Raw genomic sequence first — 18,314 nt, 5'->3', positions numbered from 1 at the left:
TCATTCTTGGGGCTGAGGAGGATAAGAGAGAAGCCAAGCGGAGCACTAAGGCCTAGAAAGACAAGATTCAGCCAGTTCTGGCCCAAAATTCATTGATTTGAAATGAGTCATAGATTAACATAGATTTGATTTTTTTAAAAAGAAAATTTCAGCACATCAGAGTTAGATGCTTTGATATAAGATAATAGGAAAAAATAATATCATGTGATGCCCAGAGGAAGTAGTTTTTGCGTCAGGATGGCTCCCAGCCCATAAGACTATCAAGCAGTTGATGGTGAAGACTGATATCAGTGGTACCATCTGCTGGGCTAGGTGCATTTGCTCTCTTCTCCATATGGGAATCCTGCCACTCTTTGCAATCCCAAAATATTTGTTTAACCTTACAGTTTCAAGTTAAAGACAAGCAATTATGCTCACAAAATTAAATGTACTACCATCTGCGATCTCTGAAGGCTGTATGTTAGGTATACCATTTTCAGATAAATACTGTGGTTGTGGTTTGGGGATCATAGAAACAGTGAAGCATATTCTATTTGATTGTCTGTGATATAAGGAGGCTAGAGAGAAGTGGATTAAACCACTTATGTGCCTGGAGATATTCTAGTTACTGTTACTAAACTTTAGTGGATTTCTAGGCCAACAAATATTCTTTTCTTAGCTAAATTCCTTGTTCAGGCAGCTTATGACAAGACATCTTTTCTAATATGGTCTAGCCTGTCTTCTCTGACTTTGAATTGTTCCTCTTTTTCCTAGTTGAGATTGATTGATACTACTCAAAACCTGTAGGTCAGAGGAGCAGAGAAAGAAAGAAATGTAAAAAAAAATATGTAGAAGGTAGTTAATCTTTGTTTATGCTAGGAGTTATGATAAAAAAAACTCCTGATGTCATGATCAGGAATCATGATGCAGAGATTAGACTTCAGGAGAAGGAACCGGTTACCAGATTAATGTGATCATCTGACCAGTGGTCTCTCTGGAAATGGCAGCTTGGGGCATGTTCTTAAATATAAATATTTCTTGACAGCTATGTGCATATTTCCTCAAATCCAGCTCCTAATGAAATTGTACCCGTTTTGCTGAGAAGGGATTTGGCGGGGGAAGAAGGCAAAATAACAGTCTGTTAAAATATAAATTTATGTATTTATGTATTTACTTACTTATTTACTTATATCTTTTGATTTCTTGGGGAGCTGCGGTGGCTCAAGTGGTTAAGATGCTGAACTGCAGGCTGTGGAAGGTCAGTAGTTCAAGACCCGAGTTGCCGCATGACGGAAGTGAGCTCCTGTCTCTAGTTCCAGCTCCTGCCAACCTAGCAGTTCGAAAGCAAGACATTGCAAGTAGATAAATAGGTACCATAGCTTTTGAGGAAGGGAACCTTTACCTTTTACCTTTGATTTCTTAACCACCCTTACCCACTTTTGCAAGGCTCAGGGCAGTTTATAACAACATAAATTCAGTACAATTTTAAAACCAATTAAAATGATAAAAAATCAATATTAAAACATTCAGCATAAATAAATAATAAATACAATGTTCATTAAGTTTTAAAACTCATAAAGAGTTTTACTTTCATAAAGAGTTTTACTATGAGTTTTACTCATAAAGAGTTTTACTCTCTTACTTTGAAGGATATCCACCCTATCTTTGTAGCCTTCTCCTCCTCCTTAGCTGTAGACCCCAGATGGTATAAGGAGACTGAAATGACACAAATAGCTTTTGTGTCCCTAAATGTTGTGTTTAAATTTAAAACGTAGGGCTAATTAGGTAGTGGCAGGAAGTGTTTTCCTGCCCATTATTTAAATTTATTAGTCTTACTAAGAGGGGTGGGGATAGTAAGAAGGAGGTTTTGGTGGGAGGGAGTCATAGAATCATAGAATGTTAAAGAGTTGGAAGGGACCTTGCAGGTCATCTAGCCCAACCCCCTGCACTCTGCAGGAGCATAGCTGAAAGATAGCCGTACATACCTACAACATAACCATAGTCTAGTATAGGAGTTTTAATTCTGCCTGCTTGGATGCAAACTGAATGATTGTTGTTGCATGAAAATTATTTATTGTACTGTGGGCTGCTGGGAGGACAGAGGGGGAGGAGGGAATCAGATAATAGAACAGGTTAGTATCATTCAGGGTGCCAGCACTAGGCTGGTGATCCCAGTGGTCAGGGGTAGAAGGAGGTATGGCGGACAGAGGTGGTCTTGGAGAGGAAGGAGACAGAGATATAAGTATGTTCAGTCTTCTTCCAGCTTTCGTCCCATCTCGAGACATGTTGGTGAGAAGGCTAGGAATCTAAATTCCCCTTCGACACTGAAGTTCTGCAATATCATATCCATCCTAATATATAATTACGCTCTCCCATTGGCTGTGCTATGCACTCCACCAGCCCTCCCATTGTTTGTGCTATGCACTCCATCAGCCATTGGCGCATCAACTGCCGTACTCGCATGCCATTGGCTGGGAGCTGGGTCCACTCCTCTTTCCCGCCCATTGCCACTGTTCCCTGTAAGAATAACTGCCAAAATGGCTGTCTCTCCTGACGAAGACACTTCTGCTTGGCTCCTGTGGGACTAACATTTCCCTCTGTGGGTGTTGCTAGGTAACCAAGTTCTGTCAATAAAAAGATGAAGGAAACCCTTTCCAGGCCTTTGTGAGGAACTCATTGGGGCCAGTCCTGACTAGGGTTGCCAGCTCCAGGTTGGGAAATTCCTGGATATTCTGTGTCTAAGGAAGCCAGAGTTTGAGGAGGGGAGAGGCCTCAGTTGAATAGAATGCCATAGAGCCTACCCTGCAAAGCAGTTGTTTCCTCCAGGAGGGGAAAGAGATCTGTTGTCTGGAGTTCAGTTGTGATACGCGGTGATCTTCGGGCTCTACCTGGAGGTTGGCTACCCTAGGCATAACAGTGTTTCAGAGCACTGTTTCAGTTTCTTGCTGTGGAAGTGGGTGATTTCAGACCAGTCACAGACTTTCAACCTAACCTACCTCACAGGGTTGCTGTGCAGATCAGAAGGGGGAGAGGAGAATGATGTAAGCTGCTTTGGTCTCCACTGTGGAGAAAGGCTGTACTTTTCCTCTTGGGGAATCATTTCTGCCAATCTCCAGCTGAGGGCTGGAGATCACTCAGAATTAAAACTGCTCTCCAGATGGTAGAGATCAGGGGCAGATAATAGTAGGTTGATGATTGGCTGGGAAGGAGATAGGGTTCCCAACTCCAGGTTAGGAAATCCCTAGAGATTTGAAGGGTGGAACCTGGAGAAGGTGGGGTTTGTAGAGGGGTGGGACCTCAGACAGGTACAATGCCATAGACTTCACCCTCCAAACCAGCCATTTCCTCCTGGGAAATCATTGTTACCAATCACTCAGAATTACAACTGCTCTCCAGATGGCAGAGAAAATGGTGGGCTCTGTCATTATACCTTTCTGAGGTGCCCCCCCCCCAAGATAGCCAGTGTGACGTAGCAGTTAGCGCTTCAGAGCAGGATCTTCCAGACTCAGGTTCTTGCTGTGGAAGCTGATTGAGTGATTTCAGACCACTCACAGACTTTCAGCATAACCTACCTCACTGGGTCGTGCAAATCAAAAGGAAGAGAGGAGAATGATGTGAACTGCTTTGGTCACCACTGTGGAGACTGTACTTTTCCTAGGTAGAGGGGGGAAGAGATGGAAGGGGGGAGGGGGGAAGAGATGGAATGCTGAAGTCAGAGGGGCAGATGTCGGTATGTTGATGGTTGGCTGGGAAGGAAATAGTGTTGCCACCTCCGGGTTGGGAAATTCCTGGAGATTTGAGGGGTGGAGTCTGGAGAGGGTGGGGTTTGAGGAGGAGTGGGACCTCAGACAGGTACAATGCCATAGACTCCACCCTTCAAACCAGCCATTTCCTCCTGGGGGAGTATTGCTGCCATTCTCCAGGGTGAGGGCTGGAGATCACTCAGAATTAAAACTGTTCTCCAGATGACAGAGATCAGTTCCCCTGTAAGCTCTGTGTCATTATACTCTGCTAAGGTCACTTCCCCTCCTGATTGTGTCCCCACTGAGGAGGAGAAAGACTGTACTTTTCCTAGGAAGAGGCTCCAGGTGTGTGTGGGGGAGATGGAAAGCTGAAATCAGAAGTATGTTGATAAAGGTATGTAGATGGTTGGCTGGGAAGGAGATAGGGTTGCTACCTCCAAGACAGGTACAATGCCATAGTCTCTACCCTCCAAACTAGCCATTTCCTCCTGGGGATCCATTGTTGCAAATCTCCGGGGGAGGGCTGGAGATCACTCAGAATTACAACTGCTTTTCAGATGGCAGAGATCAATTCCCCTGGAGAAAACAGTAAGCTCTGTGTCATTATACACTGCTGAGGTCACCTGCTGAGTCTATTGGAGCCTGTAGTCAGCTGGGCCTTGGAATTCCCAAGGCTATTAATTCTTGGGGACTTAGCATCCATACTGATAAGCCTGCAGCCTCCATTCAGACTTCAGACCTGGTGTCTTCCACGGCACCGCTAGGGTTCACCCAGTTTGTATCAGGACCCACTTGTCAAGTTGGCCACACATTGGATTTGATCTTTGGGGCAGGGATAGATGTGGATCTGACTTCAAAGGACGAAGTGCCATGATCAGACCTCTTGGTTTTGAAGGTCCAGCTGGGTATTACTACCCCCCCCCATCTAGGTGGTGAACTAATTTATGCTTGCCCACAGAGACTAGTGGATCCGATTGGATTCCAGAATGCTCTGCGGGATCCAATGCCTTCCGGCACCTCATTAGATGAGCTGGTAGAGGACTGGAATTCTTGTTTCTCTGAAGCCATCAGTGAGGTAGCCCCCTGGTGTACCACCAAGCTCAAGGGGATGAAAGGAGAACTCAGACGACTTAAGTGAATTTGGTGGCAGGTTTGAGACGAGGCTACAATAACATTTTATACAATGTTTATGAAAGCCTATGAGGTGGCAGTGAAGGCAGTGATACACATTCTTCTCTGCCTCCATTGCGTCCTCTAGCTCACGCCCAGCACAATTGTTTAGGGCGATTCAGTCTTTGACATCCCTTACAAAGATAAACCAAAATAGTAGCAATTCAGCCATCAGCTGTGAGGCATTCGTGAGCTTCTTTGCGGATAAAGTCTTGTTGCTCAGCCGCAACCTGCCTGCAAATATTGATAGAGTAAGTGAACTGGAGGCCCTTGGCTGTCTTTGGACTACTCTCCTTTGCTGATGTTGACAGGATCCTGTGTGCTGTCAGATTGACCACATGCCTTCTTGACTGGCTGGTAAAGGCTGATGAGAGGATACAGGGCCCATTGACGGGTATTGTCAACTTATCTGGAGGGCCTCAAGGAGGCTGTGGTTGTACTGCTCTTGAGGGGGGGGGACCTACAACCTTGGATCCTTCCCATTACCATCCCATTTCAAATTTATCATTTCTGGGTAAGGTAATTGAGAGGGCGGTAGCTGAACAGCTCTAGGGTGCAAGGATAATGTATATCAAAACTGAAATATTACGGACAGATCATTCAGGTATTTATTCAGCATTTATAATAAGCTGTTGTTTTTATTAAAGATATTTATGAATAAGATATACATGTTAAGCTGATACAAAAGATTGGGTATTTGAATGTAGTCTTCTAATTCCCACAAGAGTCAGTAGAATTTGCACAGTTGGGACTATGGTCTGTGCTGCAGCATTTCATTTTAGTACATTTAATTACAACATAATATTAGTTGTTGTAGATGGAGTGCTTTCCTTAGAAGGTTCTTTTGCATATCATGGATTGGCTATTAGCATGTCACAGGCTGGGAAACTCATACAAGATAATGACTCAGCCCTACCCCACCTTCCTGAGTAGATATAAATTACCTGCCTACCATTTTTCTCCTCACTTTGACACAGAGAGTACTCCGTCTTTCTGTGTGATACCCCTGAGGATGCCAGTCACAGATGCTGGCGAAAAGTCAGGTCCTACAATGCCAAGACCACACAGCCCGGAAAATCTACAGCAGCTAATGAACTCCGGCCCTGAAAGCCTTCGACAACATATAAAACATAATATTGTTGTCCTTTTGTTCAGATGTGGCTTAAAACACATCATATGATTTTTATCTACTTTACGTTCCTACAGATATAAGCCTACTTGCAGTTCAGCCTGAATTTTGTAAACAGCTTTAAATTGTTCATATGTTTATGGATGCATTTGTTCCATTCACTCTTTGCTGATGGATGCGAAATAAGGAGAACCAGCACCAATAGCTGGGATAATCAAGGGCCAGCTTTCCTTATTTCACAGCAAAATAAGGATCTGCGGCATTCAAGGGCAAAACTCACTCCTTATGCAGTCAGTGTGGACGACGGGTGGGATGCCTGAAAAGTCAGGCCTCCTCTGCCTGTGCATCCTTTTATACCCGGTGAGACCACCATGGCTTTGAGCCCTGAGCTGGTGAGTTGTGTACTGAGAGGCGCTTGAGGGAGCGGTGCCATGCCCTTTCTCCCTAGCTGTGAGGACTTTGGGTCAAAGACAGTAAAACCCCTCAAAGGGCTCCTGTCCCCCCATGAGGGCTCCATAGCCTCAAGGTTAGGTCTGAGGAACTGCCCTTTCATCCTTCAGGTAATGATTAAGGGTGCTCAGTTCAGCTTTATATGAATAACTTCAACCAGTTTTCCAGCACTGATATTGCCACAGGAGAGGGAGAACAGCTCGCTGCTTGGCCCCCGAACAGCCCACCTGTTCTTGATGGCCTCAAACAGGCATTGAATGTTATTACAGAACAATGACCGATTTCCCACAAGGCGCTGCTCCGCGCTCGCTCTACTTGTCAATTTCACACCATGTGCTGCAAGGCCGCATTTTGCCCCGCAGCTTCGCCTGATTTCCCCCGTGTCTACTCAGTCCTCAAAAAACAGGATTGAGTAGATGCGGGGGAAATTGGGCAAAGCTGCGGGGCAAAATGTGGTCGCGCAGCACATGGTGTGGAATTGACACGTACGATCGGGGCAAAGGAAAGAGCGAGCGCGGAGCAGCAGCTTGCGGGAAATCGGTCAGTGTTTCATGACCTGAAAAACAGGGGCCCAAATGTCCTGTTGCTGGACAAGCCTCATTTTCCACTTCTGTCAGTGCAGGGCAGCTTTCACCAATTTCTTCCTCTCTTTGCTGACCTCCACTGTGCCTGGGATTGTTTCTGTTCTATTTTTTGTTTTGGGGTTTTTTTCCCCCTTCCCCCCCTTTATTTATTTTTATTTACTGTCAGATTTCTACCCCACCCTCCCCGCAAAGCAGGCTCAGGGCGGCTTCCAATGACATAAATACATGATAAAAACATACATAATACAAATTAAAACATAACAGTTAAAATTAATACATTACAAAGTGCTGGCGGCGGTTAAAATTCAATCAAGAGGAATGCTTTCAGGTGGGTTTCCAGCTCCCAGCATAAAGTGCTTAGATGTTATTCTGCTCATCACTCTTATGCCAGCTGCTCAATGATGACTTTGCGGGCCGTGCACTACGGCGGTGGCCCCTAATTATATGCCTGGCGGAAGAGCTCCGTCTTGCAGGCCCTGCAGAACTGCGAAAGGTCCCGCAGGGCCCTGATCTCCTCCGGGAGCTCGTTCCACCAGGTAGGGGCTACCACCGAAAAGGCCCCGGCCCTAGTAGCAGCTAGCCTGGCCTCCCTCGGGCCAGGGAGGGTCAACCGATTTTGAGACCCAGACCGTAGTGCTCTCTGGGGTATATACAGGGAAAGGCGGTCCCGTAGGTATGTTGGACCCTGGCCATATAGGGCTTTAAAGTTAAGAGTTCTCACTCTATATTTCATTGGAATATGTTGCTTTTATAAAACGAAGCCAACTCTAGCTGGCATTTCTAGGCATTTTGCCCAGATGTGCATAGGGCAGTGGTTTCCCAAAAGTTCTGTGTTTGGAAATACAAAGAATGAAAAACCGAATACAACAGAGTTGACTGATGTTTCATTCTGGAGAAGTGGAAAGTAGTGTGGAGTAACTTTGCAAGTGGGTCCTGAAAAGTAGAGTATGTTGAGAAGTGGATCCGGAAGAAAAGTAGAGTAAGCTGAGAAGTGGATCTGGAAGAGTACAAACAGTTAAGAAGTGGGTTGTACTTTGGAAAGTTTCTGAACCACTGCCAGTTCATTTTTTCAGTTCATAGATAACACAATACCAGGCGTAGTTGCTCCATTGAACCAGTATGGTTTGAACTTGATTTATTAATCATAGGCTTAGTTCAGATCCTGTGTGAAGCCATGGCTCAGGTAATGTATGGTTAGCTTGAACGTCTGGGTGTAGGCCGTTCCTCGAGCGGTCATAAGTCAGGGTCCATCAAACCAGGATCTGAAGTTGATTAACCAACTGGATCTATTAGTTGTAAACTGTGGGTATGTGTGATGGTTTCTCTGAGTGCAGACTTAAGCTTGGTTGAGACGTGAAGGCGTGGGGGAAAAACTTGGAAAAATTCAGAAAATGTCCAGAAATTTTGCATCTTTAGTTCAGACACATGGCTTATTTTGGCTGTGGTTATTTGGTGAAACCAAGATTGTGCCCACATACAATCAAGGCATCCTGGCTCATCTTGGCAACTTCTAGCTTCAGCACTGTTGTTTTTCCGCCTTCCTCCTTGCCGTAGACCGGACTGCTAGCCTGGACAGCCTTGCAGTGCCCAGTTGACAGCAACACCTCACTGCATCATGAACACACTTGCCATTGGCTGTTGGAAAGAGGAGGGCCAGGAAGCCACTGTTGAGAAGCTTCTCTTTGGCTGCTCTCAGAACAGCAACTGGCAGTCAGGCATCCCCCGTCCCGTCCGTCCCCCCCCCCCAGCTTGGAAGCTACCTGGCCACTCCGGCAGAGGGAAACAAGCTCCTGCAGCCCATTGCTGTGCACCGCCCACCCACAAATGCCACCAGAGACACCCCGCGGAACATTCTGTCTCTTCCATGCCGTACATGACACTTGTGGCAGGTACTCTACTCTTCCTCCTAACCCCTAACTTTTAACTTGTATTCCCTTTTTGCTTCCCACAAATGCTTGTCTGCCAACCACATGCCTAAATTGTCCTCACATGGAGTGCAAAGCACCACCAAAGCCCCTGGAGGAGCTTGCGCTTCCCACAGTAGTTTCTGCTCACGCAATAAGCCCTTGGGCGAATGGAGTCAGGTCCACTTTAAGGGAAAGTGCATGCAAGTACCAAGCTGTAAGAGAGCTGTGCATATGAATTTAGATGAATTGGATATAATTTGCTGTAGGAAACCCTGGGGTAGATTAATTAATTAAAAAGCTGATAATGGAACTAGCAGCAGCAGCAGTTTCAGTTTATTGTATTGACCATGGGCCATACATGACATAATCTTGCACATACTAAAACTACAAAGTTAGCAAAATTAACCGAGAATAATCTAATCCACTTCCTGTACCTGCAAATAGGGCTTTAAAAAGAGCTTTCTACAATTGAACACTGTCAAACATTATATACTCTGGCTACTGACACTGGTAGAGGTCCAATGAAAGCATTATATGTGGCCTTTATTGATGTGGCCTCAGCCTTCGATTCCCTTGATAGGAAGAGATTATGGCAAAAACTGCTAAATATTAATATTGATTATCCTAGGTTGGTCTTTTTGATAAGGTTAAGGTTGGAAAAGAAGGTGTGTTAACTGATGACATACCTGTACATAATGGGATAAAACAAGACTGTATTTTAGCCCCCACCTTATTTAACCTGCATATCAATGATATAGTTAATAGACTTGAGGGCATGGAATTTATGCCCCTGGCAATAGGTCAAACTAAGGTACCGATAATGTTGTATGTGTCAGCTAGCTGCCATGCTTTCTTTGTTTACCTTCATCCCCGACCCTTGCGCACATGCGCATGCTTGCTTTGCTGCCGTGGGTAACGTAAGGGAGGCTCGCTCTCATCCGTGAGAACTGGCTCAGCCAGACAGCGCTATCAGCGCAACCTTGACGAGAAGGGAGGGCTTGAGTTCCACTATCAGTGTGACTATTTCTGCTCTCAGGGGGTGGGGAGAGTCTCCCGTTCATGATGTAATGTCCCGCCGGGAGAATTCCCGTGCGAGTGCTTGAAATTCATTTGCTTAGCTAGTTGAAGCATCAGAGTATATCTAGTGAGTCCCTCGCACTAATCGTTATTCCTAACAATGTACCTGTAGCCATTACAACAGACCAGTATGCCAATAAAGCATAACTTTTCCTGAAGAGTGTGTTTGGACCTGCTTGCTGTTGATCCTGACAGTATGCAGATGACATGGTTCTGTTGTCATTGACCAAAATTGGCCTGAGAAAGCTTTTGGATCAACTGGGCCAGTACTGTAATGAAGAAGGCCTATGTATAAAGTATGCCAAGTCTAAGGTAATGGTATTTAGGAAATAACACAGGAAATCAGTATGGAGAATCTTGGGTGTTCAGATTGAACAGTGTAGTGTATATAAATATCTAGGAATAACGTTTTCAGAAACCCTCTCTCGGTGACCTAATTTAGTTTCATTAAAGTCCTCCACCTTGAAGACTGTGGAGGCAATAGTGATTTTTTTTTCCTCCTCCAAAGGAGGTGGTATGGTTGACCCTGTTATCAAGCTGTTTGGCAGTACGGGGATTTTTAGTGTGCTTTATGGCATAGAAATATAGGGTTGGGGAGAAGAGATTCTGGATTCAGTGGAAATAACGGAACTAAGAATGCAGGATTTGATACAGTCAGGTGGGTCGCCATGTTGGTCTGAAGCAACAGAACAAAGTTTTGAGCCCAGTCGGGCACTTTTAGGATCAGCAAAGTTTTATTCAAGGTATGAGCTTTCGTGTACACACCCACTTCTTTAGATGCACACAAAAACATACACCCAGAATTAAACTTTGTTGGTCTTAAAGGTGCCACTGGACTCAAACCTTGTTCTATGATTTGATATCGCTATTGATGAAATTATTTTTTGAACTCAGTGAGGGAAGAACTGATAAACAGGATTCATTTAAAACTGTAAATAGTCAAAATCACAGAACTGGAAGATACCTTATCCCTATTCCATTCATATTACGTGGTCTAACTGAAGGGAAATCATCTACCTACATGAATAAAAAATTCATTCAGGTTTCCTTTTCCCTTCATGCGTAGTGATGAAGGATGAAGGCAGAAAAGTGGGCAGATGGTGTGGTGCCATTGAAGGAATCCCCCTTACCTCGGGCCACTGTTAACCAGCAGAGGGTATTTTTCATGTGTCGATGGGAGAAAAGTAGCTTGCGACATCCCAAAAGTGGAGCTCTGGAGGGTTACCTGTGCTTCTTGTATATTTTATGTGGGCAGGGCATGGCCAGTGTCTGTGGAAGAAGGGATGAAATGGAATCAAGGCTGGCCTGTTTAGAGGATTTCCTTGCATTCTCTGAAAAGTTATGGATTTTCATTTTACATGTTATTTCCATACTTCCAGGTTCATTAGAAATGTTGCATTCAGGCAGTCATTTGGAACAGCTGGGGGGGGGGACTCCCCATAGTCCACAAATTGTCTCAAAGCTTGATTTTTGGTTTTCATTAACATTTGTGAAACTTGCTGATGCTGAGGTAATTTTTCTTTCATGATGCCCAACTGCATTTCCTGGTTACTCATGTTTACACAGTCCAGTGTTCCCTTAAATCTCATTGAAGTCAAAACAGTTTCAATCTGATTAATTGTTCAACAAGTAACACTGCAGTATCTCTGTTTATTTTTAGAATCTCCACTTATTTTTCACATACATTAATAGCAAAAACATACTGTGGACTCCAGGATTTTGGTTGTTGATATTTATATATTTATTTTGATTTGTAGCCCTTTTATTCCAAAAATGTTGATTGCTGTTTTGAATACATTGATTTTGTACATTGTTATAGACTTATATCCTAGTTTATCTTTATTCAACCTTTTAGATGTTCATTGGAAAGATGAGTTATTATAAAATATACACTGTTCAATGAAGACTGAATACTGGTTTTGTATTTTCATGCATGTGGACTACTAACTTGATATCATTGCATTCTTTTTGAGTGTCTACTAACCAATAGGATTTCAGTACTGCATCATCTTACCCATTGCCATAAATAACAAGTACATTTTGTAGTTCAGTTTGCTGTTCCATAAACATAAAAATGGCAATTGCATGAGGAAAATAAACATTGGACCCAACTTGGAAGGAGTGTAATAATATTTGTAACATTCACCATGAAGAAGGCTGCATATGTGCTTATATTCAAATTGGCGTGTGTTTTCTTAAAAGGCCACAGAAAACATTTAGAAAGTGTGCAATTATCAATTTTCACCAAGCACTTCAGCATCTAATCATTACAGCAGAATAATAGTATTCCCATCCAGGTGCATGAATAGGTGGACACGGAGCAGTTGCATCTATTACATTTATATGTTGGAGAGAAATCACTGGCGGCCATTACAAAATACCTTAATGTGTACATAAAAGTTGAACGCTGAGGAACACAAAGCACAACCATAAACAGGTGTACTCAGAAATCAGTCCCATTAATTTAATGGGGCTTATTTCCAGGAAACTGTTCTTAGGAATAGGGCATCTCCAAAGTTTTGTTTCCAGTGACAGCAGCCAGACGAGGCCCATACTTCCCTTCATTTGTGCTCATGATTGCTTAATTATTCACTTTTTCCTCTGGCTGGGGGAAGGGATTCTTGCATCTTCACACAATCTGCCGCTTGTCACGTGCAGATCTCTCCTCCTGTCGTTCTTCTCCTGACCACAGGAAATATGCATTTGGGTATCCTTAGCTGGTGAAAAGTAGCTGAGGAAGGGGAGCACGCAGAAGATGCAGCCCTTCCCACCCATCCTGCCTCCCCGCCAAATTTTGCCCCTCGCCTGCCCTGTTTTAAATAATTGTCAATGACCCAGTTTCCAGACACGTGTCACCAAAAGTCTCATTTAATCCTGAGAAAATGAATTCCAGTTAGTATAGAAAAGAGAAATTGGGAAATTTTCAAGAAGAAAGCTCAGGAGAAAACTCTCTCTTTCCTCTCTCGGTTTTACATGCGTTTGAAGCAATCAGAGAGGAATGGAATAATACTTAACTGTGATAAATAATAGGGGTAGTAAAGGGGGTAGTAAATCTACTTTCTGGCTAGATCCTATTCATGTTTACTCAGAAGTAGGTCCAAGTAAATATGCACATGGGAAGAAGGAAGGCAGCCAGGTATAGTCCGACCTTGTCAGATCTTGGAAGCTCAGCAGGGCCAATTCTTGGGAGGCAAGAAGACTCTGCAGAAATAGGCAGTGACAAAACCACCTCTGCTTCTCACTTGCCTCGAAACCGCCCCCCCCACACACACACGCACAGGCACATGTGCACATGATTACAGTCCTGGATAATTACTGCTTCAAAAGCAATAGTTTAAATAAAAACTTCAGTAGAGCATGGTTGGATGCTAATGCATTGTTTCCCAAGATTACATTTTTAAACCCACTGGGGACCAATTGATCACTTGCGCTTTTCCCAGTTTAAAGTCGGTTTCTTTTCCACTGTATTGTTGATAGTTTCTGTGGTAAAGTATTCCAAATACATGTCCATATAGTCCATATATCCAAGTCTATTTTAGTGTGTGCCACCGCTGATTTTTCAAAAAGATCTAGTTAAATGCTGTCCTAGGGGTGAGGTCCATGTTGATGTGACCCGGTGACCTCTTGTCCACAGATAATGTCCTTCTGTGGTGACAGGAAGCCATACAACAGATGTGTGGATTTGTTCTTATTTGGGCGGGGAAAAGTTTACTTTGATGTTGATATTCTCAAGCAACTTTACTTGGACGTTAATTTAAAAATCTGAACATATTGAAGCATTATGTGATAATGTATTTAAAATTTTCATCAGTGTATTTCATTGTGGTTTCAGGTATGACAATGTTCTTTTCCCCCCTTATTCTCTTCAAACCCCTGTTTATATGTGTTGTATTTTTTTCCTCTGCCTAGACCTGGTTAACCATTTCTGTGAACAGGTCCTCAATTTTTTACTTTGTCCCTACTTTCCTGTCGTAGCCCCATCTTCCCCTGGTGTCGACTCCGTACCCTTACAGCGCACAGGCAGCCAGCACGGCACCCAGAACGCAACCGCGACCTTCCAGAGGGCCAGCTATGCAGCAGGCCCGGCCTCCAATTACGCAGACCCCTACCGACAGCTGCAGTATTGTCCTTCTGTCGAATCACCATACAGCAAATCTGGACCAGCCATCCCGCCTGAGGGAACCTTGGCTAGGTCACCTTCCATTGATAGCATTCAGAAAGATCCAAGGTGGGTGAAATGTTACTTCTATCTACGGTTACAAGCTCGTAAAAGAGATTTACAGTTGCAGCCAGCTTCATATTGTACAGCTGTGGTGTGTTGTTTAATGAGCCAAACCAGTTGGACAGGGAGGTTTGCTGATTACCTGGAGTGCTCTTTCGTTGGCATTTTCCTCAGACAGTCGTCTTTTTAAGAACAAAAATGAGAGAGTACCATAAATGCATACAATTGTGTCCCCTTAAGTAGACCATTAAACTTTTTTTCTAAGAAGAAGTTACGTGTCTTGACAAAGAATTAGAGAACTCTCTGCTGGTGTTTTTGAATTGTTTGGGGCAAGTGTACCATCAACAAAGAACAAAAAAATAATGGAGTGTCTGGGATGATTAATAATTTTTGTAAAATGTCACTGATTCTGCAAGCTCAGAGAACTGGGATTGAGAGAGAGAAATGTGTCTGGGTCTCTCATGGTCATGGGTTTTTAATTCATATATAAATGATTGAGTTTCTTTTATATGTAAAGCTCGAGCTAGTTGTAACCTTAAGACATCCCCTGTGTGTTTCTGAGAACCACGGGAGTCCCTGAACTGTATCAGGGGTTACAGGGGAAGGGGTTTCAGTGGTATTTTCTCAACTTGGTACATTCTTCTGGAGCTGCGCTCTGCTCTGTGCAGGGGGAAATGTTCAGGCTCCGAACATGTTTGTATGCATTTCACGTGTCAGGCAAATAGCAGCACTGGAAAAAGTTGATGGGGGTGAGGGAAGGGCTGACCACCCTTCCACTCAGGGGCAACCCTGAGCCCACTTAGGCCCCGCCCACCCAGGGTGGTGATGCCCATTTGAGCAGCCCGAGGTCCATTCATGGGTTTCACAAGGTCTTTTCTCGTCGGTCCCTGATGCTGAAACTGGGTTTACTGAAAATTATGCAGTTAGGCTGATTCAAAAAGCCGTGACCTTTTCATCCAAGACTTCCATTACCAGTTGGTTAAATAAACATGGTAAAATAAAGTTCATTCACTATCGTGTGCTTAAAATGTTAAACATAGAACAGCAAATTCAGTCAGCTAGATGCTTGTTCTTTCAGGGCTCATGGGGGAATTGCACTCCTGATCCAGAAGCAAATAATTCTGTCTCGTGCTCTCGGTGCCTTTCGCGTTTAACATGGAAAATGATGAGAGGCTGTCTGGCTGCCTGTTTGTAAAGATGAAATGTCGTCCTGCAAAGGAGTGCGCACATGTCCGTTTAGTATTACCAGTTCCAGGATGCAGATTTCTTGGCTTAATTCCTTTAAGTCCCAGCTTGTGCTATAGGAAAAGGGTATAGTACATACAGGGAACAGCAGTGATAATATTGGCTTTGCTGGAGACAGATAGAGAACCATGAAGCAGAAGACATTTTCCCAAAGTGCATTATGTCTCATGTGGCAGTCTGTTGTAGACATGGAGTTACTCTAAGACTGGCAAGGCTGGTGCCTCCCTACTGTTTTTCTTGGTTCTTTCATAGTACTATGAATTTGGGGGGTTGCCTATTTCTCCTCTATTTCATATTTCCCGTGGTGTTCCCCTATTTCCTTAGGTAAGTTTCCCTGTGTCCACTGTGTATTCAACCCTTTCCTTACATAGCAATTTCAGCAAGAAATCTCAGGATCAAATTGTGCTGGTGTGTCAGAACCACATGGCCAGCGGTGCCTGCCCCCGATACCTCCACCCACCTGCTTCCTGGCCCCTTCTGAGGCGACTCTTCCCTCCCCCCACTGGCCGTGCGTATCCCCTGGGACGGGTGCCGCCAGCCTCCGGGTAGTGCCTGGAGACCTCCCGCGATTATAACTGATCCCCCGGCTGCACCTGGAAAAAATGGCCGCTTCGGGAGGTGGACTCTCTCTGGCATTCTGCCCCACTGAAAGCCCCTCCCCTCCCCAAACCCCGCCCTCCTCAGGCTCTGCCTCCCAGAATCTCCGGGCACCATTTCCTACTCCAGAGCTGGCCACCCTAACCCGGGCCCCCCAGGCTCTTCTGAGGGCCCCTCTCCTCACGAAAGGCTGGGAACAATGTTTTCTAGCCCCATGGCCGAGTCCCTCTCTCCTTCCTCACAAGCCAACTTGGGGGCACTGTTGTTTGTGGGGGGAGGATATCCTCCGGGGGGCATCTTGGCAGCAGTTCACGTAAGTCACTCCCCCCAGATACTTGTATAAGAATATTAGCTCAGTCAGATTCAATATTTATAAGCAAGGTTACACTGAACACTTTCCCCCCCTGAAGAGTTTCCTGTAGGCACATCTTAGTGACATTTCTTGAATGATCCTTCATTATTTTTTAAGCGAAGTTCAACCTTCATTAATAACTAGCAGATTTTAAGAGCAATCCTAAGCAGATCTATTTAGACGCCTACTCAGGCATGTTCAGTGGTGCTTACTCATAGAAATGTGTTTGTATCTCTCTGGTTTGTTTCACTGTCTAAAGAGGATATATTTGATGTTGGGTCACCCTCACATTACTTCTTATGTCAGGTTATATGTGTTCTGTGATGGATTTTTGTGATGAGCTCTCCTTCTGGGAGCAGAATTCAAAAGCTGCCACATCAAAGAAAAGACTACGAAATGATAACTATTTTCCCTTTTCCATGTGGAGGTCCTGTTCCATGTGGAGGTCCAGTGAGCTCTTGTTCAACTCTCCCCCCCCCCTTAGCTCTGTCATTTAAAGTCTGGTGCTCAAGGCATTAATGGCATAATTGCGGAATAAAAGCATAGAGACCTCCCAGTTCAGAAAGCCTCTAAGCAGAGGAGGGTGTGTGGTGGCTAGGAGGCCGGCTGGCCTAAAGCTCAGGGCTCCTCCCGTTACCCAGCGCCATGCTTGTTCAGAGTCTTCCTGAGCCTGGTCCAATTAATCCTGGGAAGTATTTTTTTTTTTTACTTTGGCCGGGTGAGGTAAAATGTAGTTTCCAGAATTCTCCTTCAAACACGGCATAAACAGCAACCCCCCAAGTCGTCTATGAACCCCAAGATTGCGCACCCATGGGGGGGACACTCTGTGGGGTCAAGGTGGGAATTAGCCACAAATACCCTCTCCGTTTTCTTCAAGCACAAGAGCAAAGGGAGGTTGGGATCCATGCCATTGTTTTTGCTGCAAGAAAGTGGGTGTGTGTGGGGGGGTATTTTATGTATTTATTTAATATTCATACTCCGCCTTTCTCGTGTGGCTCGAGGCAGCTCAGCTGGTTCTTTGGGCAGCCATAACCAGGCACTTGTTGACTGATATTTGGGGGGGGGGGGGGTTTACTGCATCTTTAAATTTCCTCTGATTGGCTTTGTTCAGCAGAACTGTGTGCACAGATGGATGACATTTCCATTTAAGTAGCAACTATGCGTTGGATTGCATAGAGGAGGGGGGCAGTCAGTTGACAGTGCCCAGCTCAGGCAGGTGCTGAATGGAGCAAAGCAGCTGCCGGGGCCCCGCCTGGCCCCACGCAAGCGGGACCAGACGGCAGTGCCTGGCCCAGCTGAGCTGTGTGCACGGCAGGGTGGACGGTGCCCGGCGGTGTGTGGCTGAGCCCCACACGAGGCGAGGGAGGCAGAAGCATCCCGCTCCGCCCAACGGAGCATCATGCAAGGGAAGGCACGTAGCGACACCCAGCTCTGCTGAGCCCAATGGCACCCAGCCAAGCCCCCTGTGTGAGGGGAGGGTGGTGCCCACGTGGCACAGCCAAGGCAGGCAAGGGAGGCAACCAGCATCCGGCCCACACGAGACAAGGGAGGGGAGTCCCTGGCCTGCTCGAGGCCTGCCTGAGGCGAGGGAGGCGGCACCTGGCCGTGGATGGGCTTGTCAGGTGGGTTCCTCATCCGTCCCCCCACTCCCAGGCCACCCCTGAGGATAAAACGGGGGAGGGCAGGAGAATGAAGAAAGCTGCTCGGGTCCCCATTCTGTAGAAGGAAGAGATAAATAATATAGCTGAAGAAGGGGGAGCAGCTAAAAGTTATGCTGGTGCCTCTATGGGAAGGAGAGAAGGAAGCCAAGTAGAAGGGTGAGGATGTGGGGATTGTCAGGCAAAGGGAAAGAGGAAAAG

General features: G+C 45.2%; 1 protein-coding gene across 1 annotated transcript in view; it reads left to right on the top strand.

Annotated features, from left to right (window-relative positions):
• The window catches only part of CTNND2 (catenin delta 2), a 307,472-nt gene that overhangs the window by 26,599 nt on the left and 262,559 nt on the right, over positions 1 to 18,314 (top strand). Inside the window, exon 3 of the mRNA XM_015405710.1 lies at positions 13,949 to 14,267. Coding sequence (XP_015261196.1) covers positions 13,949 to 14,267 — 319 coding nt within the window. The remainder of the gene's footprint in view (positions 1 to 13,948; positions 14,268 to 18,314) is intronic.

This window comes from Gekko japonicus, unplaced genomic scaffold, assembly GCF_001447785.1.
Source record: "Gekko japonicus isolate JY-2015 unplaced genomic scaffold, Gekko_japonicus_V1.1 scaffold1340, whole genome shotgun sequence".
NCBI classification, from domain to species: Eukaryota; Metazoa; Chordata; class Lepidosauria; order Squamata; family Gekkonidae; genus Gekko; species Gekko japonicus.
Note: the sequence above shows the minus strand (reverse complement) of the source record. Positions and strands in the feature narration are given on the sequence as shown.